At 48.4% G+C, this 25,530-nt stretch overlaps 2 protein-coding genes and 1 non-coding gene across 4 annotated transcripts; 1 reads left to right on the forward strand and 2 right to left on the reverse strand.

Moving 5' to 3' along the window:
• Positions 1–946: 946 nt before the first annotated feature.
• KNL1 (kinetochore scaffold 1) lies at positions 947–20,985 on the reverse strand. 2 transcript variants are annotated; one of them, XM_071761921.1, is made up of 26 exons: positions 20,731–20,985; positions 19,669–19,738; positions 19,210–19,249; positions 18,908–18,967; positions 18,472–18,533; positions 18,256–18,311; positions 17,754–17,793; positions 16,680–16,717; positions 16,273–16,325; positions 10,622–15,454; positions 9,862–10,006; positions 9,216–9,283; positions 9,025–9,123; positions 8,616–8,731; positions 7,732–7,822; positions 6,630–6,746; positions 5,963–6,050; positions 5,566–5,634; positions 5,148–5,187; positions 4,937–5,038; positions 4,514–4,614; positions 4,181–4,249; positions 3,928–4,037; positions 3,239–3,357; positions 2,030–2,152; positions 947–1,911 (listed from the first exon to the last, which is right to left on the reverse strand). In XM_071761921.1, the coding sequence occupies exons 2-26, from the start codon at positions 19,701–19,703 to the stop codon at positions 1,806–1,808; spliced, it is 6,780 nt and encodes a 2,259-aa protein (XP_071618022.1). In that variant the 5' UTR covers positions 19,704–19,738; positions 20,731–20,985; the 3' UTR covers positions 947–1,805. The 2 variants fall into 2 exon arrangements, with proteins under 2 accessions (XP_071618022.1, XP_071618021.1); XM_071761920.1 differs by having other exon boundaries at positions 9,862–10,002; positions 10,618–15,454.
• Positions 20,986–21,245: 260 nt separating this feature from the next.
• Positions 21,246–21,327, forward strand: TRNAS-GCU (transfer RNA serine (anticodon GCU)). The gene has a single exon. It is a non-coding gene; the product is annotated as a tRNA-Ser (tRNA).
• A 1,713-nt stretch (positions 21,328–23,040) lies between these two features.
• Positions 23,041–25,461, reverse strand: RPUSD2 (RNA pseudouridine synthase domain containing 2; the record flags this gene model as incomplete). Its single annotated transcript, XM_071762054.1, is given in 4 exon segments — positions 23,041–23,420; positions 23,423–24,004; positions 24,007–24,031; positions 25,096–25,461. Coding segments are annotated over 4 exon segments (1,227 nt in total), but the record flags the coding sequence as incomplete, so codon positions are not given.
• Positions 25,462–25,530: the final 69 nt, after the last annotated feature.

Here is a 25,530-nt window from a genome sequence, read left to right on the forward strand (position 1 = left end):
CCCCTAATGAAGGAACCAAAGCCCTTTGTGCCCCGCAGCTCTGTCCCTCCCTCTCCTGGGCTTCCCATCCCTTTTATCTCCAGGGAATCCCGGGGGATCCGCTGAGCTCTTCCCATGGATAAAACCCCCTGAGGGAGCCCCCAGAGGGGTCCCAGGGACCCCACCCTGAAGTTTCTTCATCTTTTCCCTCCTGCTCACACCTGGAAGCAGAACTTGGGGTGAGGTGGAGGGTGATGGGCCCAGCAAGGCTGAAAATCTGATTTTCCTTCCTCCAGATGCCCAATATTTACAAGGAATTAATAAAATCCTGTTATCTCTTAGCACCCCGGGTGTCAGGACACACCCCAGCAGAGCTCTGCTACCACAGACCAGAAACCACAACCAAAAAATGGTTAATTTTGCCTAATCCCATTTTTTCTTGTACAAATGCCTGGCTTTGCTTGGCTTTTTAAATTTTTAATTTTTTTTTTTTAAATTTTTTTTATCTCCTACTTTGATTTAATGCCCAGAGCAATCCAATGAGCTCTACCAAAACCTGTCAGATTCTTCAGCTTCTAAATAAATAATGCAGAAAGGAAAACCAAACCTGACCAAGCAAGCAGCCCCAGCTGGGTCGTGGCCCTGGCACAGGGCTGCAGCCCCCTCTGCTGGGTCAGGATGCTGGGACAATTTCCCCTAGGAAATTTAAAGTTATTTCAGGTACAATCCCACAGTCATTTGCAATTTAGGCACTAGTTTCATAACTTAAAAAAAAAAAAAAAAAAAAAAAAAAAAAAGCCACAAAATTCTTCTGTGAAAACCAGGCCCCAGAAATCCAATGAAACCCAAACCAAGTTCTTATTGCAAAAAAAAAAAAAAATCCTCTCAAATTGGCAAAGCTATTTCAGGCATAACAGGCAAATTTTCAAGCACAAGCTGAAACAACAGAGCCAAGAATCACAGCTGGGAGAAGGAAGAGCAGGAATTCAAATGTTTAATGAACTTCCACCTTCCAAATAGAAGGAAAACTTGTAAAATGACAAAAAATATATAAACACACAACAACATTGTTAAACCCAGCACATTTTACAGAAATACACAACCTGCTTTTGCCCAGGGGGTGTCAGGAAGTGCAGGGTTGGGTCAGCTACAGAATATACAGAATATACAGAGAGCCAGCTGGGAGCACCAGTGGCTTTCCTGACCCAGCCCCTGCCAGAACATCTCCTCACTCAAATCCCAGCTCTTGCCAGGCTCAGGGATCCAGGAGCAGCCTGCAGAGGGCACCTGGAGAGCATCCCACGGGTGGGTTTGGCCAAGCAGAGGCACCCAGAGGCTTTGTGAGAAAAACCTTCCTGAGAGGTGATCTGGAGAGCCAGGAGCTGCCTGTGTCCTGGGGGTGGGAGGGATTCCAGGACACAGAACTCCAGGGTGATGGTGGATGCTGAAAGGGCTGGCACCAACCCAGGGGGATTCCAGTGGTGTTGATTTGGGAAATACTCATAAAATACTCATCACTGGTTTGCACAAGAGCTCTGTAAATCAACCCAGAACAGAACCAACACCTCATGTCTGGAGCACAACCACACCAGGGGAGTCTACACAGGGAGCCCAAGAGCACCAGAAAAAAGACAAAAGGAAGCTGGGATCTGTAAGAAGTGAAACCAATTCTTCCTTCTTTTTAGAGCCCTCTGCTTGCATGGCAGCTCCTGGCTGCTCCCCAGCCACCCACCCAGTATCAGACAGGATGAGTGCAGAGCTGAGCACTCCCCTCCTGCTGAGAAAGCTTCTACAAGGCTAAAATCTGACTTCCTCAGTCCAGGGAATCATCTGGGAGCCTGGAGCAGGTTTTGATGGATCAGGCTGACAATCCTCTGCAGGTAGTGGTCACCAACTGGCACCTTGGAGAGCAGAGCAGAAATTTCCTCCTCCCTGGGAAGATAACAGGACCAGAGGTGTTTGGGAGGATCCCCAGTGTTTGATTCCCCAGTCCCCCATCCCTCCCTCTGAGACTTCAGCTGCAGGGAGTGGCTCTTTCTGCTTAACTCACCCAATATTCCCAACCTGTGTTCTGACAGTGAAAGGCAGAGGGTCAGAGGGGTAGCTGGCAGAGAGACTCAGGGTCAGCTCAAACTTTGCAAAAGCTCTGGAAGCAGAGAACAGAAGCTTCACCCTGTGAAACAAACACAGGCAGAAAAACTTAACACAAAACATTCACATGTACAGCCACTGCCTCTGAGTGCAGCTCCTGAAGGGAAAACCAGGGATGCAGCAGAGTCCTGCAGAGACCACAGCAGCTTCACAAATAAAGTTCAAGGGGTCTTTCCACTCTGATCCTGTCAGCACCCAAACCCTGAGTCAGAACACAAACCCCAGCTTTCCTCACAGAACCTTACAAAAATCTGGCAGAATAATAAAAAAATATCATTTCCTAGTTAACACAAAATATTCCTAGGTAGCTAAAGCTCTCAGAAGTTTTCAGTAGGACTGATTTACCTCCAGTTCATTCTAAGGTCAGGTAAATCTCCAGTGATTGGCAGCTTCCTGAGCACAGGCTGCCCTTGCATCTGCTTTGCTGGCTGAACTAAATACAGATTATGTTCTGCTCCATCCTAAAAATACCAGAGCCCTCTGCAAAAGGAGAATAACCCCAGGGAGCAGCAGGCAGGGCTCAGCAGCTGGGCACACCCTGCTGCAGGACAGACCAGGGGAAGTAGGATTATCCTGTTCCACTGGGACGTGCCACAGAGTTGGGAATTAGCATGAAAAAAGGAAAACTAAAGAAAAAAAACTTTAAGTGCATTTGTCCTTCAACAACCAATTCTGCTTGGCTGAAGCAAACAGATGATTGAAAGAAATAAAGCACCAAGCTACAGGCAAACTCTTGGCTCTGTTTGCTTTGCTTTCCCCTAAAGATTTAGGTGAGACTCAAGTCAAACAGGGAAGCAGTGAGGAAGGAGAGATTCCATGACAGCAAGGAAGTGGCTGAACCAAGGACATCTTCATTTCCCTGCATGTGGATATCACAGTGAAATGGTATGAAAATAAATTGCATGTGCATATCATAGTGAAATGGTATTAAAATAAATTGCACGTGGATATCATAGTGAAATGATATTGAATTATCTCATTGTGACAAAACAGTGGCATGAAATCTCACTTTCAAGAAAGCCAAATTGAAAAAATGTCAGTTCTGATTATCTAGAGATGCTCTCTGAAGGCATCCCAGAGGATGGAAACCCCAGCTGAGGTTACTCACCTTGTGTCACTGATGTCTGTCTTCAGAAGGTTGAATGTTCCACCCCATCTCTCCAGAAATTCAATCTCCTCCCCCAGGCTCCTGCAGCGACTCACAGCCCAGGAGACATCCTGAAGAACCTGAGTGGGCAGCCAGAAAAACACTCACATTGCTCTTGAAAATGCAGGTGATGCCAGAAAGTGTGTGTATGTGTATATATATATATATATATATATGTATGTACATACATATAAATGTGTGTGTGTGTACATGAAAGTTTAACTGCCATTTCAGTCTGGATGTAAAACTGAATTGTGCAGACTTCACCCCAAATATTCTCTGCCCTGATTTCTCCCCTCAGCTTTGCCAAGAAGGCTCCAGGGACATGCAGAACCCCAGTGGGTTGGCAGCTTATTCCATGAATAGTCTGGGAAGCAGGATGGCATCCAGCTCAATTCTGTCGTTGGTACTAGCAGAAAGAAAAGGGTTTTAAGAAATCACTAAGGCAGAGATTAATGCAGCCAGTGAGGAGGAAACCACAGCTTCAGGACTCTTGCCTCAGGCCCAGGCACTGCCCCTCACACCTCAGAGGATTCCAGACTTTGATTTGAAGCATTCATTAAGATGCTTTTTCTTCAGCATCAGCCCTGTTCCCTGTGACAGGAAAGATTCAGTGTTTTCCTAGAGCCTGAGGCTTCCTGGCACATTACCTGGGGCAGGTGGCACAGTGTGGGACACTTCTCCTGCCAGCACCCCTGGCTGTCAAGGAACTGGAAGATGAGTCTTTGGACTAAACATGAGGAGGGGGGAGCTTTTTCCTCTGTAACACAAAAGAAAAACAGGAATCTTTTCAAAGCCAGATAGTAATGGATTAGCAGACAAACCAGACATGCACAGGTGGCTTCCCAAGAGATTTTAAGGGCAGTGACTTTCAAGCTATTAAAAAAAAAATAAAAATCTTACCATCCAGGAGAGATTCAAAGCTCAGGCTGACTATCTTTCTGGAAGGATCTTCACCAAAAACATCACCCTCTGAGAAGGGAAAAAAATCCCCAAGCTGTTATTTCCATACTTAGTTCTGGAGCTGCAGCTCTTCCTCTTCAGAAATAGCCATTTGTTACATAGTTTGCTGAAAAAACACTGATAATCATCCTCAAAGCCACTGCTCTCAGCTTACACACTCCTGCTGCAGGATGTTTTCTCACTCTTCACAAGCACAGAAACTTTAGATTTGTGTTATTTGCTCTTTAACCTCTCCAATTCATAAAACTGAAACCCTCCAACCTTGCAGCTTACCTACTGGGGGTCCAAACACCACTGTGAGCTCGATGGAGTCATAAAGGAAATTAAAGACTGCTTGCTGCTGGCTCCACTCAGTCATCTCCCACTCAGTGAAGCTAAGAAGGGGAGGGAAAACACAAACCATCACCCTGAGTTTCATCTCACCAACCACACAATTAACTGAAGGACAAGGATCAGAGAACTGAGAGCACTTGCAGCTCTTGGCAGCTCCCAACACAACTTCACTTCCCAGCAGAATGCAAGAACCTGTTGGGAATGCAAGCACCAATGTTCAGTTTGGAACTGGAGAGCTGGATACAGCCTGAATGCAGAGATCTGGCTTCCCAAATCATGTGAGGACAACCAAACCCATTCACAGGCAGTTTAGAAGCCCCAGAACTAGGTAATAAAAATAAAACCTGGGAGTCTTGTCCTTACTCGTATTTCTCCAGGAGTTCCTGGCAGCTTCTTTCTTTTTCCTTTAGCAGGTTTATCTGAACAAGCATTTGCTCATTCTCAGTCTCCAGATCTGCCAGTTCTCTGCAAAGACAAACCAGCCACAGGAGATGAAGGGGAAACCCACCAGCCCCCTGCAGCCTGGCTGCCACGTCTTATTTCAGGTTTCAGATCCTCTCTGATCCAACCTTACCTTTGAAGTTTCTCTTCTTGGGCTCTGAAGCTCTCCAGTTCTAAGAGAAAGGGAAAAATGCTGTGAGAGAAGAGAGCAGCAGAGCAAGCCCTGACTTGGGAAGATCTCAGCTCCCTGGCTGTATCCTGCCTGGGCACAGACATGCAGCCAGAGGTCAGGAATTACTGAAAAATTCACCTGCTGAATATGGCAGCCAGCACACACCCTTCAAGTCACACTGCACCCAATTCTAACCCCCATTTTTCCAGGGGGAAAAGCAGTCTTTTTTGTACTTTTAACATCTTTTAATTAGCAATATCCCATGAGGAAAAGAAAGCAGTAGTGTCTGCACCCATCCCAGGATTAGTATTTCAGAGTTCCACCCTCTCCAGAACTTAAAGAACAAAAATAAGAAGTGCCACCTGGCTGGTCCCATTACCTTCCTTCAGGCTCCTCCCTTCTGCCATTTCACCACTGCCCTCTGCTTCCCATCCTTCCCTGCCAGAATCTGTGGGAAAGAAGCATCAGGTCTCTGCAGAACTCCCCAGTTCAATCTTCAGATTCTATTTCATTTGTCTGTGGGTTTTATAAACCTCAGCATTTCAAAGCTAACTAAGAAAAATGTACACAAGGCTGGAAGGGCATCTACCAAACCCCTCAAAAATAACAGTTAGCAAGGAAAACTCCTTTTACTGCATTGTTTCAAAGCTGCCACTGAAATCCAGGTGACAAGACACAGAGCATCACCATGCAGCTGGTTTGAAACCCCTCAGGCAGGATGCTGAGGAGAGTCCAGTGCTGCCTGCAGGGTCCCTGCCAGCTCTGCAGACACTTACCTCCCTCCAGAGGCCCAAAGCAGCTCTCTGCCTCCTGCAGCAATCCATCCAGCTTCTCTATTCTTGCCAGCAGCTTTCTGTGCTGTTCCTAAGATGGGAACATTGTGCTCAAGTCAATGACATTTAAAAAAAAAAGCTGAATTGTCTTCTGGGACCACTGTGTGGGTCTTGGACTGCCAAGAAACTAATTAAAGGAGCTGATATCATCTCTCATTAGAGTGAAGCAGCAGCCTGACAGACACTGAGGCAGTGGCCATGTGTAGGGACACTCAGTGCCTCCTCCTAAGGACTTTTCTTACAAAGGGATGAGACATGGAGATAAAGAAATTCCTAGAGCTTTTAGCACATGCACATTCCTGATGCCTCCCACAACACATTCCTTCTGCATTTCCTTGCTAGTTACTAATGCTGACATCACTACAGGACTTTACTTTCCCTTTAATACTCCTGTTTTTCACTGTTAATTTAATTGTCAAAACCTTGAGGCAGAAGGTTCCTCCAGTGTAAGTGCAAGGAAGTCCCTGTCCCTGTCTGGTTTACATTTGCAAGTAGGTTAAATCAGAAGGAAATGAAAGGCTCCCAAACCTGACAGAGACAGACAAAAGATGGTAGAAATTCCCTTTTTTTCCCCCTAAAGCTAAACCTCTGCAGCCCTGTGGCATGTTACCTGTGCACTCTGCAGCAGCTTGCTGTACAGTTCTGCTTTCTCATTGTGAGCCAAGATTTTACTCTCCTTGGTGAAACAGGATTTCATTTTGTTCAGTTCTGCCCCAAAGTTCTTCAGCTGCAATGAAGGGAAAACCCAGAAGAGAAAGGGAATGGGGATGTGCTGGAAAAGGTTGTTCAATCAGGCTTTTAGATTCTGCCTCCCTCCTCTGCCCCTCCCAGTGTCACCTTTCTCCAGGAGCAGCATAACATCAAAAAATTAAATCAAACTGCAGCAGATTTAAGGCTGGGCTGTCCCTGTTAACTCAAGCACAGATGCTGATGAAATAATTGATTTTCTTTGCAAAGAGAGATGTTTCTACCCAAAAGCAAAGCACCTCCTTGAAGTACCTCAGCTGTCCCTCACCCCTGTGGTTTGAGACCTGACTGGAACGGTGGCAGAAGCCCAGGCAGAGCCTAAACCACCAGAAATCAACTGGAAAAGGAGGTTTTCCCAGAACAGGGCTACAGATCACACAACCCAATGTTTTCTCCAGGCTGTCAATCCAGCAGCTGCACAAAAAGCTTTTCCCTGCACTGCTTGTTCCCACTAGGTGGTACCAGTCTCATTGCAGTGTGGAGCTTTGCTGAGCAGCTGCTCAGATTTGTTACTTCTCCAGCAAAGGTTTCTGGTGCTTTCCTTGTTCCCAAGCAGAATTCATCCTGACTCTAGCTAATAACCCAGCCTCAGGGACAGCTGATGTCAGTCTAAGCATGAACTATGAACACCACTGTCTTTTATGTATTCTGAGTCTTTATTTTCATTGAACAGATCCTCATTCCTAGCATTAGAACCACACAAAGCAATCACTATTTCAAGGTTTTCCTTCTTACAGCAACATATTCCCTTTAATGTATTCTAAGGGGTGCATGGATCTTGCATCCTTCTGACACACTGGAAGCTGCCAGCAGCTCTCCACTCAGAAAATATTTTCCCTTGTGCCACCTGCCTGCCTGCTGCTGTTATTCTAGGACTATTCTGGCTTTTATTTTATTTGAATACAGAAATCAACCTTACTTCTTCATGATGCAAGAAACAACATCACCTCTTCATGCAGCATTACCTCTTCATCAGAGCAGGTTCTCATCACTTCCCAAAAACTCCTGTTCACATTCACCAGGAGTTGATCCTGGACAGTTGCATATGGTTTTAGCCTGAAAAAAAACCAAAAATAGTTGAAAGTCTTGTTGGAACTGCACTGAGCACACAAAGCAACATGCTGGTACCTATAGACTTCCCCTTTTCTAATCAAAACATGTAAATATTTTTGTTCAGCTGGGTCTTACATCTTGCAGAGACCCTCTAGAGCCCTGATGCTGAACTCCAGCACATGCTGCCAGGTTCATTTCCTGCAGTTTTTCTGTGGAGGGCAGAGCTGAGCAAGAGGTGGAGAGCTAGAGAGCCAGAGAACGAGGAAATGGTGCCAAGGAGGCTGGGAAAATCTTACTGCTGGTTTTGAGTTTTATCCTACAGCTTCATTTTGCACAGGTACATGTTAAGTTGTAAAAGGCACAATGAATCAGTCCACAAGTGTCCTTCAAGTAAGAAAATAAATCATGATAACTGTATTTCAGTGTAATAAACACCTGAAGAGTGCAACAAACCACAGCTCATATCCCCTCTTAGGATTCTGCTTTCTATGCTTGATCATTTTTGACACAATATGAAACTTTTAACTCTCCACATGTGCAACTGAAACACTTGATCAGTGAAAGATAAACTACTTGAGGAAAATCAAACATTAATTATCTCCATAACTACACAACCCCCTCCAGGAGTTAGCCCTGTACTGTCTAAATCTGCACCAAACCACCTGCCAGCATTAATTCCCTTAATTACAGCTTTCTGTTTGTCTCATGTGTAATGTACTCATTCCATTCAGGCCACGTGGCACACAGCCAGAGCTGAAAAATAAAATTACTAATATAAAAAAAACCAACATCTTACTCATCTATCTTCTGAGAAAGGGCCTGGCAATCCTCCTCATAAATCCACAGCTTGGGGCGATGGACGTATCGGCTGTAGAGCAGATCCTCTGGAGTAGGAGGTGTGCTGGCTGCACACTGGGGAAAAACAGAGGGGAGAAAGGGGAAGAAAAAGAAAAGTAAATTTTTCAGAAGCAGCAACTTCCAATCAGTTCAGACATGGAAAGCAACAAATGGCCCGGAAGCTTTATTTTTGCAGAATAAGAAAAAAACCCAAACCCTGAACTACAAGGGCTGCAGTCACAGCTCTTGTTTCCAAGAAGATAAAACACTCATTGGTTACTAGATTTGATTTTAGATAATAATAAGAAAAGATAAAGGGATATAATTTAAGATGAGTTATATTGTGCACATCAGGGCCAGATACTCACAGTGACTGGAACGTGGCTGTGCCGGGGCTTCTGAATTGGAACGTGGACTTCAAGAAGAGTGAAAAACTCCCCAACTGTGATAACACCACTCTCAAGTTTCTGTAAAGATCAGGAAAAACACACAAATAAGTACATTTGTTCAGCTTATTTGGATACATGCAGACAGGTGTTTTGGGATAAGCTCCCCATACCTCCCGTAGGTTGTCTTCACAAATGCTGTCTGTGAGAAGCTGAGACTCCACCTGACTGCTGGGCTGGGCTGGCCAGAAAAACAAAAAAAAAAAAGGGAGGAGATTGCTGGGGTTAGTAACATTCCTCTGGAAATATCAACTGGAGCTGATTAAGTCTGGATAAAAGAGAAAATTTAATGTAGAGTTTGACCTTTGTGTGCGTTTCCAGTGCTGAATGAAGGAAACAGCAAAGTGGGACAAACATGGAGCAGATTAAAAGTCTCATCTAAACCCAAACCTGTGTCAGGGTGGTGATGAACTCAGAGAGCTCAGGAGGAAAAAGAGATGGAAGGTACCAAGAAGTCAGAAAACTGAGAAAGAGGCTCCAACCAGTGCCTCCTGGTTCCAGGAGAAGCTTCCAAGGTAAAGCCAGGGCACTGCTGTCCTGAGCCAGCCAGGGGAGTTCCTCACACAGATCCAGCTTCCAGAAATGCCTCCGTGGCCCCAGGACTGGGCTTCCCTTTGTTATCCCAGGTATCTCCCATGGGAAAGAAATCATTACCAGCTAATTAGCAAGAGCTACTTAACCCTGGGGGCTGCATCTGGGCAGTGCCTCTCCCTGCCAGGCACTCTGAGGAGACTTTTCCCCCAGGGTTTGAAATCTTACTTGTGAATTCTGTGTCAGGCTTCCCCGAGTCCAGAGAGCTGGTGGTGCTGGGCTGAGGGCACTCAGGGACTGTGGCTGAAGGAGTCAGAGCAGCTTCACCTCCTCCAGCTTCTCCTGGGCTGTGAGACACAGCACCTGAAGCTGCCTAATATTAGCAAGGGAAAAAAAAAATAAAATTAAGAGTTACATGAACCAACACAAGAGTAACCAGACAGTTTATTGTAGCTGCTTCCTGATGCTCTGAATTGTTTCACTTTTATTACCAGCCCATTTTCTACCTATCAGCTGGACAAAGCAGGGTACAGCTTGTTAAGCCATTTCCTCCCATTTATGACACATAAAAAGTGAAGCTGCAGTTTGTGCTCTTTATGAAAACCCTAATTTAAACATCCATGTTTGGAACAAGGCCTAAAGCAACTATCACTGTACCTAAGCAACAACCAGCAGACAGTTTGGTTCAGAGGACTGAGGAAGGATTAGGAGGATACACTACGGAGATAATTATTTAATTTATTAGGAGATAATTATTTAAATTGGGCACATCCCTCATTCTGCCTGGTTTGCCCAGGTTCAGGAAAGCTGCACACATCAACCAGATTCTTCTGTTTTGGCAAAACAATGAAAAATGCAGGGGACAAGACAGCAAAATGACAGCAAACTGGTGGCTAAGAGGAAGAAAACTTACCAGCAGGTCTGCTTACACCCCAGATTTAAGCAGAAGTCCTGGGGACTCCTCTACCCTTATAATGAACAGACTCACCTGCAAGGCTTGAGAGTCTTCACCCTCCAAGTTCTCATCACTCTTGGGCTTCTTTGGACTTTGAAGATCCTCCTCATCTTGTTCCAAAGCTCTTTTTGTGCTGCTGCAAGTTTTTGTCTCTTTAAACTGATTCTTTCCATTGTGGGGGGTTTGTTTTTTCCTTATCTCAGTGCAGACATTTTCCAAGAGTTCAGAGCTTACAGATTCACCTGAATCCATTTCTTCAAGGCAGATGGGGAGAAAATCTTCTGTTACAAACCATGAAGGGCTGAAGTGCTGCCTGGTGGCCTTGTTGTCACCTGGGGTGTCACCAGCATCTATGTTCCCTTCAGAAACTGCTGCTTCTCCTTGGTCTGAAGGTTTTGTGTTTCTGTCCTGTACATCAGAGACAGAAGGATTTCTTCTGCTTGGTAATTTTGGCTGGAAGATACCCAGAGGGATGTTCACTCCTGGATATTTATCTTTAAGTACTATGCCTAAACTTGGGTCTCTGGGAGCAGCTCCAGATCCAAGACCTGTGTTCTCCTGCTCTTTGGGATGAGGTAAATGAGTTGGTTCACCTCCTGTATTTTCTCCTAAGCTCAAGGTATCCTCTGGCTGGGCTGGTGATTTGGGCAACTGGTCAGAAAAGGCAGTGTCAGGAACTGGGAAGACTGCAGATCTCCTCCTAATACTTCTCAGTTTGGAACAAATGTTTAAAATTCCAGAAAATTCAGGCTGAAGAGCAGGATCTAGTTGCTCACTGGGATTGTCACCTACCCCAAGCTGCTTAGCTGGCTCAGAGTTCATCTGAAAATCTTTTGGAGGCATCTCCCCCTCAGCTGGCAGCCCCTCCTTTTCCTTTGATTCCTTGTTAGGAAGAGGAGCAAGGCTTGCTCCAGCCAAGCCTGAGTCTGCAGCTACAGCTTCATGTCTAGATGAACCCTCATTCAATAGGTGGTTTCTCTGGTGACTTTCTGCCTCTGGAGAACCCACCACAGGATTTGGCTGCTGGATGGGAAGTGGGGACACCAAATCAACACTTTCTTCACTGCCATCCACGGGCCCAACACCTGGAAGCTTGAAGGACACCCTCTTTGATGCCAGGTTTTCTGGAGGGAGGAGGTGCTGCTGGGTGTTTATAGACAGGTCTGTGGGAAGGGCAGGGTCCTGTGGTGCCCCCACACCCACAATCTCTTCAGGAGGTGAGACAGAGCAGATGGCACCTGGTGGTGTGGCACTGGGCACCTGCAGAGCTCCCTTCTCAGCAGGCAATGCTGCAGATGAAACAGGAAAGGGAGTGCTGGGCTTCTCCCTGGGCTGGGTGTGACACTCACCCCCCAGGTCCTTTGCATGCAGGGAGTCTGCTTCATCTCTGCAGGATGGCAGGGATGCTCTGAGCTTGGCTGGCTGCTGGGGGCTTTCATGTGACACCTGGTGGCTCTCAAGCCCGTTGTCATTAACAGGCACTGTGTGAGATGCAGTTAATTCCATATCATCCTGGCTGGGGAGGAACACAAAGGTTTTATCAGCTGCAGCCATGGCAGGGATGGGCTCCCTGTCCTGCACAGCCCTTCCACCATGCAGTGCAGCTGTCTGAGTTGTGGTCATCTCCATGTCCTCTGCTGAAGTAAAAAGGATGGTTTTGTTACCTGGGGCAGCCTGGGGACCAGCCTGCTGACCCAGCTGGAGCTCCTCCTCACAGAAGCCTCTTTCAGTCCTCTCAGAATGAGCCTGGGTGATTTCCATGTCAGCCTGGTAACTGGTAAAGAGAATGGTGCTGGTTCCAGGAGCAGAGGGATTGGGGTGCCTGCCCTGCAGGGAATTTCCTTCCAAAGCTACCTGATGGCTCTGGGTGAGCTCCATCTCATCCAGAGCAAAGGCAGGAGCTCTGCTCTCCAAGAGTGTTTGCTCTCCAGCCCCCTGTGATTTGTCACCACAGCAAACAGTCCCTCGAGCAGCAGAGCAAGGCTTGGGAACACCCCTGGCAGCCTGGCTACTTGAGAAGGTAACAGGGAGAGCTGAAGAGACAGGGTGAGGCCCTCCCTCATTCTGAGAGACAGTTTCATGGCCAATGGCAGCTGTGTGGCTCTGTGTGATCTCCATCTCATCATTCTCATCACTCAGGGAAAACAAAACAGTCTTTTCCCCCCTCAAGCTCTTCCTCCCAGTCCTTTCAGCCAGGCTGAGCATCCCCTGAGGCACAGCCCTTGCCATGGGTTCCTCAATTGCAACAGGAATAAGCTTGGTTATTTCCATGTCACCACTGCAGGTAAAAACACTGTCTCCAGGGGTGAAGGGACTGCCATGGTTTGAATTGTCACACTGCAGAATTATTCTGTTGTCTGCTGGCACTGTGTGACTCCTGGTGATGTCCATATCAGCATCCTCTGGAAACAGGGTGGTTTTCTCACCTGCAAAAGGCAAATGTGTGAAACCACTCCTGGTGAACCTCCTCACATCACAGGCAGGCAGCTCCTGACTGCTTCTTGCCATCCTGACCCCTTGGTGTGAGGCTACTGTTTTATTTTCATCCTGAACAAGGTGTGCAGGTCCTGCTGCCCTTGCTGACAAACCCACACTGCTGGTGCAATCCAGATCCATTTGGGTGCAGTTCCCAGTCAGATCCATGTTTTCACCAGAAGGGAAAACAACTGATTTTTCTGAAAACAAAGGCAATTGGGAACTTCTCCTGTGTGCTGCAGAGGTGCTGAGCAGCACTGGGTCTCCAGCACCCTTTGAGTGCAGGCCATCAGCAGAGGCAGGATTGTTTAAATCCACTTGTGAGGAAACCATTTTACCACTGGAAAAATCTCTCTCAGAAACTACTCGAGTTGCCAGCCCTCTGTTTACCACCCTCATGGTGTGGGTTTGCTCCTGCTTGTCTGAGTTCTGGCAGCCTGCATTTATTCCTAACATTGCTCCACGTTGTTCCTTTCCCTTCGTTCCAGGGGGAATGGGCTCATTCCTGGGAATAAATGAACCATTTGGAGCCAAAGGGTGACCAGGCTGCTGCTTCATGCCCAGTTTCACATCCCCAGACTCTGTTGCTGCAGGCTGGCTGCTGACACCCACACCAGGAAGCTGCTTTGGGTTATGATTATTCTCATACTCCTGTACTCTATTATAAACAGGAGCAACATCAAAGGCAGCAAGATGAGCTTCAGGTAAGTCCATGTTTTGGTCACCTGCAAACATGCCCATTTTGTCATTTGTGCAGGAAAACAAAGCATTTAGAGGTTTGCCTTTAGCATGGCTTCTTTTGATATTCCCATCCATACTGATCACCTCCAGATTTTCCTTCTCCATATCCAAAGAACTTGTTCCCTCAGTCACATCTTTGTTCTGGTTTGTCCTGGGAATTATTTTACAAGGCATTTGTTTTGCTTCTGCAGTTCCCCCTTTGCTCTGATCATCAATGACAACAGCATGGCACTTGGTCATTTCCATTTCTTCCTCTTCCTTTAAACTGAGAGGAGCAGATCTGGGATCAAGGAAACAAGGTCTGAGAGCAGAGGAGGTTTTGGTCAGCTCCATGTCCTCTCCAGAGAACATCACTGTCTTCTCACCTGGCAGAGAAACACCTGGGGAGTGTGCAAGGCTGAGCTGCAGCTGACTCTTGGGGACAGCAGCAGGGACTGGATTTGTACCAGAGTGAAAACCAACATTTGCTGAAGCAATCCCCTCAGCTTGGGTCCCTTTCTCACCTGAAGCTTGCTCAAATCCACAGTTTTTACATGCCCCAGGAGCTCGACTACCTGAGGATGTCAGGATCTCTGTAATGTCCCTCCCTCCAGGGGCTGGGGTCCTGTTTTCTTCTAGTGAAAAGTTTGTCCTCACTGGCTGCTCCCAAGTTCTGTGATGTGAACTGTTCACTTCCTTGCTGCTCTCATCCCAGATTATATCTGTGTAATTCCCAGTCATTTCCATGTCTTCACATTTAGAAAAAACAACAGTTTTATCACCTAGGAAGACAGTCTCAGAAGGAATGGATCCTGGGATGGCAGACATTGTTCTGGCCCCTTGTTTAACAGCTCTCAGCACTGGGAGGTCTCGTCTGTCTCCAACATCCTCTGGTTTTCTGTCTGTACAGAGCACAGGGTCCTGCTGAACAATTAAGTGCTGATTAGGATTAGATGCTGCCCTGAACACAGAATTATCTGTGAGTGGGAAATCCTTTCTGAAGCTCAGGCTTTGACTCCCAACACTGGAGAAGGGACAGGACACCTTTGCAGTGTGACTGGCTGTCATCTCCATCCCATCATCCACAAATGCCTGAGTCACCTCTGCCCCCAGGAACTGCCCTGCTGCAGCCCCACAGACACCAGGAAAGGCAGCAGGCACCTGGCATTTTGTCATCTCCATCCCATCATCTGGGTCTCTGAAGACTTTTGTCACGTTGCAGGTGTCCAGCTGTTGATGGGGATACACAAATTCCACTGAGGAAAAGGCCATGTCTTCCAAGACTTGGGAAGGGACCAAGAACACGTTCTCTTTCTCTGGCCCCTCCACAGGATTTGGTGCCTTTTCCTGTGACTTCAAGCTCATCAGAAATTCATTGAAATCTATTTTTTTTCCTGCAGTCCCCTCTTCCTTCCGCTCAGGAGATGGGCAGGAGAGGGCAGACTGGAAACAAAACTCTTTACTCTCTCCTGGCTGCCCACTGGGGGGGTTTAAGGCAGCCAGGAAGGAGGTGATGTCTATTTTCTCTGTCCTGTCAGCCTGAGTGTTCCTCAGGTTCCGTGTGATCACTGCAGTGTGACTTGCTGTCATCTCCATTTCAGCCCCCTCAGAAAAGACCAAGGTGGTGTCCTGCCCCCTGGGGCTGGGAGTGGTGGTGTCCTCATCATGCCACTGGGGAAAAACCCAAAAAAACACCACAAAAAAAGGAGAAATTACAGTTACTGACACTTAAATGACATCATGCTTTAGTCCAGTCAAAGTAAAAGTCAAGTCATGCAGCACTAAGGTTGCTGCTGTGTCCTGATGCCTTTTATTTTAAAAAAAATCCAATTACTGACTCCTCTGGATCAGTATTTTCTACATCTCTGTTTTCACCCCCCCCCACCTAACTGCAGGCAGAAACCTCCTCCTGTTTATCCTGTGTGTGCCCCCAGGCACCAGCACCATGCTGGATGTGCTAAAGGACTTTTCCACCCCTGGCTGGGGGCATTTTTGTCTCTGTAATGGAGAGGATTCCCAGTTTTAAACCTGTGGGGAAGAAACTGAGCAGTAACAAGATACAATCCTGTATTTTTATCAAATATCATCAATATGATATTCTGATATTATAATATGAAGAAAGAATGGGTTGATGTTGACTTTAAGTTACATATTTACACTTGTGCTCACCCATTCTGCCCATGGAAGAAAAACCACAGAGAGGAAAAAAACCAACAGAAGAGTTCTCTGAAAATTCTTAGGGAGAACTGAGAAAAGGAAATAGCTGGGAAATTAGGAAGCAATTTCAGAAGCAAGAGGTATCAATACTGCCTACCAGAGCAGAAAAATACTTCAAAATATAGATTAGCTTTTTGAGAGAAATTTCATGTGAATGAAAGGACTTGGCTTTCAGGCAGTTGAGTTAAATTGCTCATCTTTACTACACAGATTATTGGAATGCCTTTTGGACACTTATTTTCAGAGCCAAAAAAATAAAAACCCTCACTTACCTCAGCCTGCTGCACTGGTGCCTGGATGGGGGCATGAAGCAAAGTGTTCATCCCTGTCAGAAGAGAAGGAAATGCTCAGTTTGTTGCTCTGTTTTCTTATTAATTTATCCACTGGGCTGAAAACATCCACGTGCTTGTCTTACAAACACCTCCAGCTGAAACCAAATAATACATCCTGAAAAACATTTTCAGTGCTCCCTGAGGAGCCACCCACACTTCTGCACTATGGGCAAATGTAAAAAACTACAAAAAATGCTTGTAGCAGGTTATGGGACAAAGCCTGGCCATGCAGTAGTTATCTTGGTCAGGCAGACTGTTCCAGGCCTGCTGAAATTATCCAAACAGAATCAACAGCCTTGAAAAAAGATGGCAATTTTGTTATTTATTAAATCTATTTCCAAACTCACCAGTGATCCCACAGGGAACAGCTTCAGGGTCTTCATTTCTACAGAAAGAGAGATAAGAAACAGTTCCTTAAAAGATTTCAAACCAGAAAGCTCCAGCAATGTACTGAAAAGGCAGAGAATTCTGGTGCACAGCTCACTGGGCAGTAGGACAGACACTAATTCTGTCTTCACTATCTTCTAAGTTGAGCTGCAATCTTATTTTCCCATGAAGTTCTCTGAACTCAGTGAGCCACAAGCTACTGCTCAACATACTGGTGCCATTTTAATGCCTCAGTGACAAGTGGAAAAAAAAAAAAGAGAAAAGGTTAATTCTTCATTTTTAACTCCAGACATTCCACTTTCAGTTACTCCTTTCTCTCTGGGAAACTGAAGCTGTGTTCCTGCAGCCTGAAATCATTTACATGCACAAGAAAAGGCCAGACAATGCCTGGTGTGGTTTTCTCTCTGACTTTTAATGCCTTCTGCTCTCTGCTGTGTTATTGATTGCTCCTTCAAGCCCAAAAACCCTTAGTTACTGTTCCAACTTGTTTACACACACATTGGGCTGACACCCTTAGCACCACGAGCTATCCACAGCTGTACAGAAGCTCTTTTCTTGCTGTATATTTTTAATGTAAGAAATTCCCTTTCAAATACACAATAATTGTCTAAATCTGCTATTTTACTTACTGGGTAATTTGCAAAATCCTCTCATTGTTTTATCTCTACAAGAACTTTGAGGCCAGGCTAACACTTTATCCAGATCTGAGGGAAAAAGGTGTGATACTAAACATCAAAAGCCATGCCTGGCTGATATGGGAACTGTAGGTCTTTCCTGGAAAACATCCCCAAGCAACCAGCTTGGGCAGGAAGCAGTTTCAAGCCATAATTGTTCAATTTTTCAGAAACCACTCTCTTTCTGTGAGTGTCCAACACAGCTTTTTGTGCTGAATCCCTTCTTTCAAAACCCAGTGAGTAATTTGAGAGGTAAATGCCTGCTGCCTTTCTTTGAGCAGTAAAATTGTGATGGTCCCATGAGGAAAAGCACTGGCAGGACAGAACTCTACAGTCATGGGTGTTTTTTTTCAAACTTACTGATTATGAAAGACATCATTCCTTGTGTCTGGTGCACACTCTAAAAATAAGAAGAGAATTCTGACATTACAGGGTGAAAAGCATGACCCAAACATTCAGAGACAAGAATAACTGTACAGAAAAGACTCTTCTGAAGCTCTGACTCCTGAAGTGCTTTCTTCTTGCAGCAAAACCCCAGAGAAGTGAAGCACTTGAAAATACATCAGCTTTTCAGACCCTTCCTAGGTGATCTCTGACAAAGTGAGCATAATATTCTGCACCTCAGCTTTGTTTTGATCTAAAGCCCCATGGCAGGTTTTGTTCTAGATGATTTTCTCCAAACACCACTTATTTTCCTGAGCTACAAGGCCCACAGCACTCATAACTAAAGGGTTTTCAGCCTGTCTGTGATAACCAGCTGACCTTCTTGCTCCTGACCAGCCTGACTTCCTCACTTCAGGCTGAAATCTTGTTGCTAACAGCCTGAGAAGCCTGTCAGGAGAACAGAAAGGACTTTTTTTACCTGTGTTCTCCCTCTCTGACACGTCACTCTTAAGATCTCGAGGGAAGACTCTGCAGCTGAGAAGAGAAACAACAGCAGCTTGTGAAAACACAGGGAAAACTGTTACAAAGCAAATGTAAAAAAAAAAATAAACCAAACCAACAAAACCCCAGCCCTGTTTCAGTCGTTTCCAAAGGGCAATGGGGATGGCAGTGTCTCTGAGACAGGACAACTCACTTGATGGTGTCTGCAAAGCTGACGCGGCGAGAGTTTTTCCGGCGTTTTTCTGCGTTGAGATCCTGCAAACAAAGAACCCCAGGAGGTGGCAAACGTTCCCTGAGCCACACCAAACATACATTCTGCATCTCTGGCTGGAAGAAATCACTCATTTCCTAGCTTTGCCTTTAAAGAAACTGGCAGGCTGGCTTTTTCCCTGGGTGTCAAACCTGCCTGCAGCAGCCTGGGCACTGCTGGGTCAAAGTTCCCAGCCCAGGAGCAGGGTTATCCCTGTTCACTCCTCTTTTCTTGAGAGAAGAAACATTCTGATGTAAAACAAAACCTTGACGGATTTCTTATCATATTTAGGACTCCAAACATCCTCCCCCTAAGCAGCTGTTGCCAGAGCTTTGATACCTGCAAGCTGAAGGTGCAAGGGAGGCCTGACTGGACCTACCTGAGTCAGCTCGTTCCCACTCCCCAGGTCATCCAGAGGCTGCCGTGGAGCCTTCAGAATCTAAAAGAAAAAGTAAAATTTGGGAAGATCAGCTATGAGACCTGATGGCTTGGCTGGAGAGAGTTTATAAGAGCCACCAGCTCCCCAGTCAATGGGATCAATCTCTGAGGCTTTTCCTCCTTTGCTTTTGGAATGTTTTTTTTTTCAGCTGTGAGGAGAAACTGAGTTCCCCTCCACTGCTTCCCCCTCTTCCCTCCTGCACACCCTGACCTGGTTTTATTTTTGAGCTGTTGGTTACTCACAGAGGACAGTCGCTTCCCTCTGATGTGCTCTGTGTTATCACTGGCAGAGGAAAAAAAAAGAAACAGGTATTAGGGCATAAACTGAAACCCAGACGTATTTATTGAACAATACTGCCAGGTTTGTAAGGTTAATAAGAGGATTTCTTCCTTATTTTTACCAGTGTGAAATTGAACAAACAAGCTTTCTTTTGAATAAATCATTCCTTCCAGCACTAGGTCCCAAAAAAGAAGCTTTGGGAAACCCAGGAGATTGCCCTCCAGCCCCCAGGGTCAGTCTCCAGGCAATCAAAGCTCCTCAGACCTTCCCCACACACAATCAAAGACACTCATGATCTTTTCCTTCACAATGGAAACACCCTTCACTCATGAGATGCTGAAGATCATGCAGGGATTACAAAGTTTTGCCTCTAAATTATAACATTAGTAGCACAATACAACTCTTATAAAACTTCAACTTACTTTTCCATGTTAGGGTCTGGATTGTTCCTGTCCATTCCTGAAGGATGTGCTTTCCCTATAAAACACAGGCCTGGAATCCAAAACCAGTCACCAACCTCAGTAGGAAGATCACCAACAACCACAACCAGATCAGCTAAATGCCACTGAGTGTTACTGGGACAGAGCTCCCAGAACAGAGTGACAGGAAAGAGCAGTGCAGGGAGGTGTCTGGAGAGGAGCAGAGCATGGCTGGAGGAGGATGCCCTGTTCAGTCTGATAAGAACTTGCCATCAGGAGATCTATTAATATGGAATTCATAACCCAGTCACTGAATCTCTAAGGTTGGAAAAGACCTCTCAGATCATCCTGCCCAAACCTACCTGCTCAGCAGTTCTTCTCTAATCTTTGAATTTATTTACACATCTCTGACCTGTAACACCAGCACTGAGCTGAAAAGCTCTGGGATTCTGTTAATCACAGTGCAGCCCTTTCAGCTCTGGGATTTGATAATTGAGCACCTCCCGGTTCCACACTGTGAATAGGAAAAATCCCTCCATAATTCTTTTTTCAGTTCATTCATGACCCTCGAGATGCCCACCCCAGCCCTCCTTGTTTTTCCCCCTTTTTACAAGTAATAACTTATTTACTCTCCCTTTACGATTCCTTTTTGTTCTCCCGCTCTTTCCTTCCCCCTCCCCTGGGGTGTTTTATTACCGCCCTGACAGTCCAGAGCAGCCTCCAAACGCTAATTCCCCCTCTTTTATCGCTCTATTCCCAACACTTTTATCGCTGTATTCCCCACACTTTCACCGCTCTATTCCCCACACTAATCACTCCCCACCGTCACTTCACCAGCAGATCCCGCTCGCACTTCGAGCCCCTCTCCCCCTCGGGCTGAAATCTCCTCAGGCCCATGCTCGACGCCTCTCAACCCCTTTCCCCCCTCAGCAGGGCAGCCAGGAGGCCTCCCCTCACCCCACCGCTCCCACTTTCTCCTTCCTCCTCCCGCCTTTTGTCCGCCTTCCCTCAGCGCTCGCTCTCCGCCTCACTCCAGGCACCGCCCGCCGCCTCCCCCACACCGACCTCTGCCCACCGGGAGCCGCTCCTACCTGTTTCTCCAGACAGGGCCCTCCTGCTTGTCGCCAGCGGGCCTCCCGGTCTCTCTCCTCGGCCGCTGTCCCCGGGTCCCTCCCGGTTCCCCTCAGCCCGCTCCCTGAGGCCGCCACAGTTCAAACCGAGCCGCCTCCCGCCAAACCGCCGCGCTGACGTCACAGAGCGGCGCCGCCCTGCGCCCGCCGTACAGCATGGCGCCGCCCTGCGCTCCGTACAACATGGCGGCCCCCACCTGACCAGCCCGCAGCCTGATATCCGCAGCGCTCCCTCCCCGCCCGCGCGTCCCGCCGGCCCCGCACCAGCAGCAGCAGCAGCGATGAGGCTGCCGAGGCAGTCGCCGGCCCCGCAGGGTTGCTGGGTCCCCGCTCGGTGGTGCCCGCGGAGGGAGGAGCGGTCGGCGCCATCTCGCAGAGGGCGAGGCGGGAAGGAGGCGCTGCCCGGAGCCGTGCGGTGTCTGATAGGCCGGGGAGAGGCAGCTCTGGCGGGACGAGGTGGCCGAGTGGTTAAGGCGATGGACTGCTAATCCATTGTGCTCTGCACGCGTGGGTTCGAATCCCATCCTCGTCGAGAGGTTGCTTTTCTTCCTCCATCGGATTTAATTTTTTTTTAAATCTCCACCTCCGACAGGGCCCAGGCGCTGCCTCCCGCCCCGCAGCCCCTGCCCGCTCCCTCCCCTGCCCTGAGGGGAGGCGGGGGCCGCTCCTCATGGGGAGATCCCGCACAGAACTTCCCTCAGCTTTCCCCCTCCCCGGGCTCTGATTCTTCAACCATTACAGAGAGAAGAAAAAGCAAAAGAAAGGAGAAAAGAGAGAAAAGAGAGAAAAGAGAGAAAAGAGAGAAAAGAGAGAAAAGAGAGAAAAGAGAGAAAAGAGAGAAAAGAGAGAAAAGAGAGAAAAGAGAGAAAAGAGAGAAAAGAGAGAAAAGAGAGAAAAGAGAGAAAAGAGAGAAGGAGAAAAGGAGAAAAGGAGAAAAGGGAAGGGAAAAGGGGAAAAAAAGGAAAAAGGAAGTGAATCTGCCCCAGGGCTGTGTCGGTGTCAGGGGACTCCTGGGGGGCTCTGTGCTGCCTCCTTCCCACCCTTCCCCTCAGGACCCAGCTGTGCTATGCAGCCACAAGCCCTCCTAAGACAAAAAAAAAAAAAAAGGGAATTAAAGACACTAGTTTCCACTCACAATCCCCACAGATCATCACGTTGGGGCTGGCTTGGTGCTCAGTGTGAGCTTTGGGTAAATATTTGCAGGATCAAGGGGCTGAGGGAGCTCCAGCCGAAGCCATCCCAGCACCTGACTGGAAATCACCACATTTGCTTTAAAGATCAATTACTTGCACTTGGGTTTTGCTTCTCAGGAAGCTGCCACGATTTTAAAAGTATAAATTATTGTGTTGAAGAGGTAGAGCAAAGCTTTTCCTCTCTGCCCAGTGCATCAATAGTTACCTTTTAAAAACACAGAGCTCCCAGGAGAGTGCCCTGCTCCAGGGGCTAAAACCAACCTAAAGCAGCATAAATTCAGTTTAACTTCAACTCACTCCTTGTGGAAATCAAGGAGAGACTGAATCCTGTGGAGAGAGTGGCCAGATGCTGACTCCAGAGCTCCACAAATGACACCCAGAACAGACCAGTAAAAACCACAGCTGGAAAGGTGTGAGGATGGCATCGTGGTGATGCCTCAGGGGTAAATTCAGACTCAATCCCACACGAGGAGTGGGTAAGGCACATCTGTTCCCACCAGGTTTATTTGTACAGGTTCGTGCTTTAGCTGCATGTTCTGCTCTCCTGCTGCCACAAAAAAAGATGTATCAGAATAAAACTGTAGGAGGTCTCCCAGGACCAACACTCTGCACAGGTAACACTGTGCTCATGCTCACCAGGACACAGCATTTACCTCAGTCCTGTTCCTAGATGGTAATTTATCACAAAACATCTCAGACAGCCACTGTCCCTAGCAACAAAACAACAAATGCCAACTTCTCAGGGAGAATGTCTGAATTTTAAAATCAGCCCAACAAAAGCATACAGTGATGTGAGGTGGCATTGTGAGTGCCATGGCATCCAGCACGTTGAGTGACATCCCAGCAGCTCTTTTAGGAAGATAAAAGGGAGGGAATTAAAATCAGTTCCGTGTGGATAATCCCAGGACAGTCTGAGGTGAAAGGCAAAGCTGCCATGCTGAGTGGTGGTTGTTACCCTGCAGTCTTAGTTCCCTGAAATGCAACAAAAATCCAGTGTTGCAGCCCATTTTCCTGCCTTTCACAGCACTCGGGACACTTCCCCAGCCACACCAACCCTTCCCACCCCACCTCCACTCACGGGCAGTTTGTTCCCCTCAGCCACGTTCCCAAAATTCACTGTAGCTCTTCTCCAGACACTTTGCTGTCCCACAAAGCCTGCAGCAGTCCCCTGCCCTTGGTCACCCCTCCCAGTCCTCCCGTGCCCACTCGGGCATCTTGGAGCAATACTCAAACTCAGCTCCCTTGTAGCGCAAGGCGTGCAGGTACATCACCAGCTCCTGGGGAGAGGGGTCCCTCCTGCTCACTGAGCACTCCAGGCACAAGGGATCCTTTTCTTCTGAACCCTTCCCTCCCGTTTCACCCTCCCAGTTCCCACCTGAACCGAGTTCTTGATTTTTTTCAAGCCTTTCCAGGTTGCTACCAGAGTCCAGGGACAAGCTGCTACACCGTTTCTCTCGGGGTCCTTGGTGCCTCTCTCAGGATCCTTGGTGCCCCTCTCGGGGTCCCTGGTGCCCCCCTCGGGGTCCCTGGTGCCCCCCTCGGGGTCCTGGGCAGGGCAGGAGCTCTCCCTGATGGGTTCATGCTGCACAGCCTCAGTGCAGTCCTTTGAGCCACCACAACCTTCGTTTTCGGCGCCGGTGTCCCAGTCCCGCTCGGAAATCCCCAGGATGTCCAGGCTCTGCTTGGCACGGTGCTCCTCCACCAGGGCCTTCAGGAGCTCCTCATCCGTTTTGCCAATCCTGCCAGCCCTGCCCCTGTGTGGCCCCCAGGCCTCGGTGTTGTAGATGGGGTCATTGAGGATGGGGTGCCCCAGGAACTGGAGGTGGACGCGGATCTGGTGCGTGCGGCCGGTGCGGGGCAGGCACCTGACCACGCTGCTCTGCCCGTTGTAGCTCAGCCTCTGGAAGATGGTTCTGGAGAACTTCCCCTTGGGGTCCACCCGGCACACCCCCACTTTGTAAGACACCACCAGGATGGGCTCCTCGCAGACCACCTCGTGCTCCGGGAACTCCCCACCACGCGGCAGACGTATTCCTTCTCCAGCTGCAGGAGAGCCAGGGCAGCTCCTCAGGACAGAACTCCTCACCCTCACCCTCCCCCTGCCCCCTGCTCCCCTCACCCTGCTTCCTCTCACCCAACCCCTGCTCCCCCAGTTCCCCCCCACCCTGTTCCCCCTCACCCTGCCCCTGCTCCCCACCAAGCCTGCCCCCTGCCCCCCTCACCCAGCACCCTGCTCCCCCTCACCCTGCTTCCTCTCACCCAACCCCTGCTCCCCCTGCTCCCCCTCACCCTGCCCCCTGTTCCCCCTCCCTCTGGACCCTGCTCCCCCTCACCCAGCACCCTGCTCCCCCTGCTCCCCCTCACCCTGCCCCTGCTCCCCTGTTCCCCCTCACCCTGCCCCTGCTCCCCCTGCCCCCTGCTCCCCCTGTTCCCCCCACCCTGTTCCCCCTCACCCTGCCCCTGCTCCCCCCAAGCCTGCCCCCTGCTCCCCCTCACCCAGCCCCCTGCTCCCCCTCACCCTGCCCCTGCTCTCCTTCTCTCCAATGAAATAACTCAGCAGGCAGCAAACTGCCCGGATTTTGTTACGACAGAAGAGAAAAGGTGAAAAAAAATAAACCCAGCTCTCTAAAGCCAAATTTCTCTCGTGTTTTCCCCTTGTGGTCATCAAAGCCACAAGGATTGGTCTGTTCTCATCACGTTAAATTTAAGAGCTGCCTCCAGTGACTTTTGGTTTGCAGCCCTGAAGAAAATCCTAGGAGTTTGTACCCTGCAGCTGCTGGGCCTAAGAGCCACTGGAAGAGAGAAAGTCACCAAGCACTCAAAGCTGAGAAAGCACCAAACTGGCACGTTTCTGCTTACAAATAAAGCTGCCCTCTCATTGCTTTGCACAGTCCCTTAGGGAAGGGGATCCCTTCCAACCTAAGGCCACCAAAATCAATTAAATTTTTGGTGACTCTTTTTTCCTTCCTGTCTCCCATGGAGAGCAGCAAAGCTGCTTTGGGAACTCGTGCTCATTTTCACCCAAAACCTGCCTGACTTCGGACTTGTTTCACAAACCACCCGTGGCAAGAGGCTCCAAACCCCCTCCTGCCTCCCCCAGCTCTCACCTGCCTGCCCCGGACCTGCTCGTCCATCCTCTTGGACACCTCCAGGGTCTTGGCAAACATGAGGACGCCGGAGGTCATGCGGTCGAGGCGGTGGATGGTGTGGAGCTCCCCCAGGTGGTGCTCCTTGCCCAGGATGAAGATGACAGAGTTGTGCCGGAACCTGCCGCAGGGGTGCACGGGCAGCGAGGAGGGTTTGTCCACAACCACCACCTCCTCGTTCTCCACCAGGATCTGGAGGGGCTGTGCAGTCACCGGGGGCTCGTGGCGGTGCACGGTGTTCCTCAGGAAGTCGTTGTTCTGCAAGACAGAGACCACCGGGCTGGAGCAGCCCACCCGGGACCAGGCAAGGGGCTGGGACTGCGGGAGGGGGGCACGTCAAAGCCCCTTCTGTCCCGGCACCCGGGATGGAATCCTTCCGGTGAGGAAAAACCCTTA

The sequence above is a fragment of the Heliangelus exortis genome, chromosome 18 (assembly GCF_036169615.1).
Source record: "Heliangelus exortis chromosome 18, bHelExo1.hap1, whole genome shotgun sequence".
Classification (NCBI taxonomy): Eukaryota; Metazoa; Chordata; class Aves; order Apodiformes; family Trochilidae; genus Heliangelus; species Heliangelus exortis.

What these genes read in the sequence shown, in the direction of transcription:
- KNL1 (XM_071761921.1), bottom strand. Translation starts at nt 19,703, where the DNA reads ATGGACAGGAACAATCCAGACCCTAACATGGAAAA. An exon ending in GAACCTGCTCTGATGAAGAG is followed by an intron (nt 6,747 to 7,731) that starts GTAATGCTGCAT and finishes CCTTCATTGCAG; the next exon opens with CTGAAGAACTTTGGGGCAGA. An exon ending in AGGGAGGAGCCTGAAGGAAG is followed by an intron (nt 5,188 to 5,565) that starts GTAATGGGACCA and finishes CCTTTCTCTTAG; the next exon opens with AACTGGAGAGCTTCAGAGCC.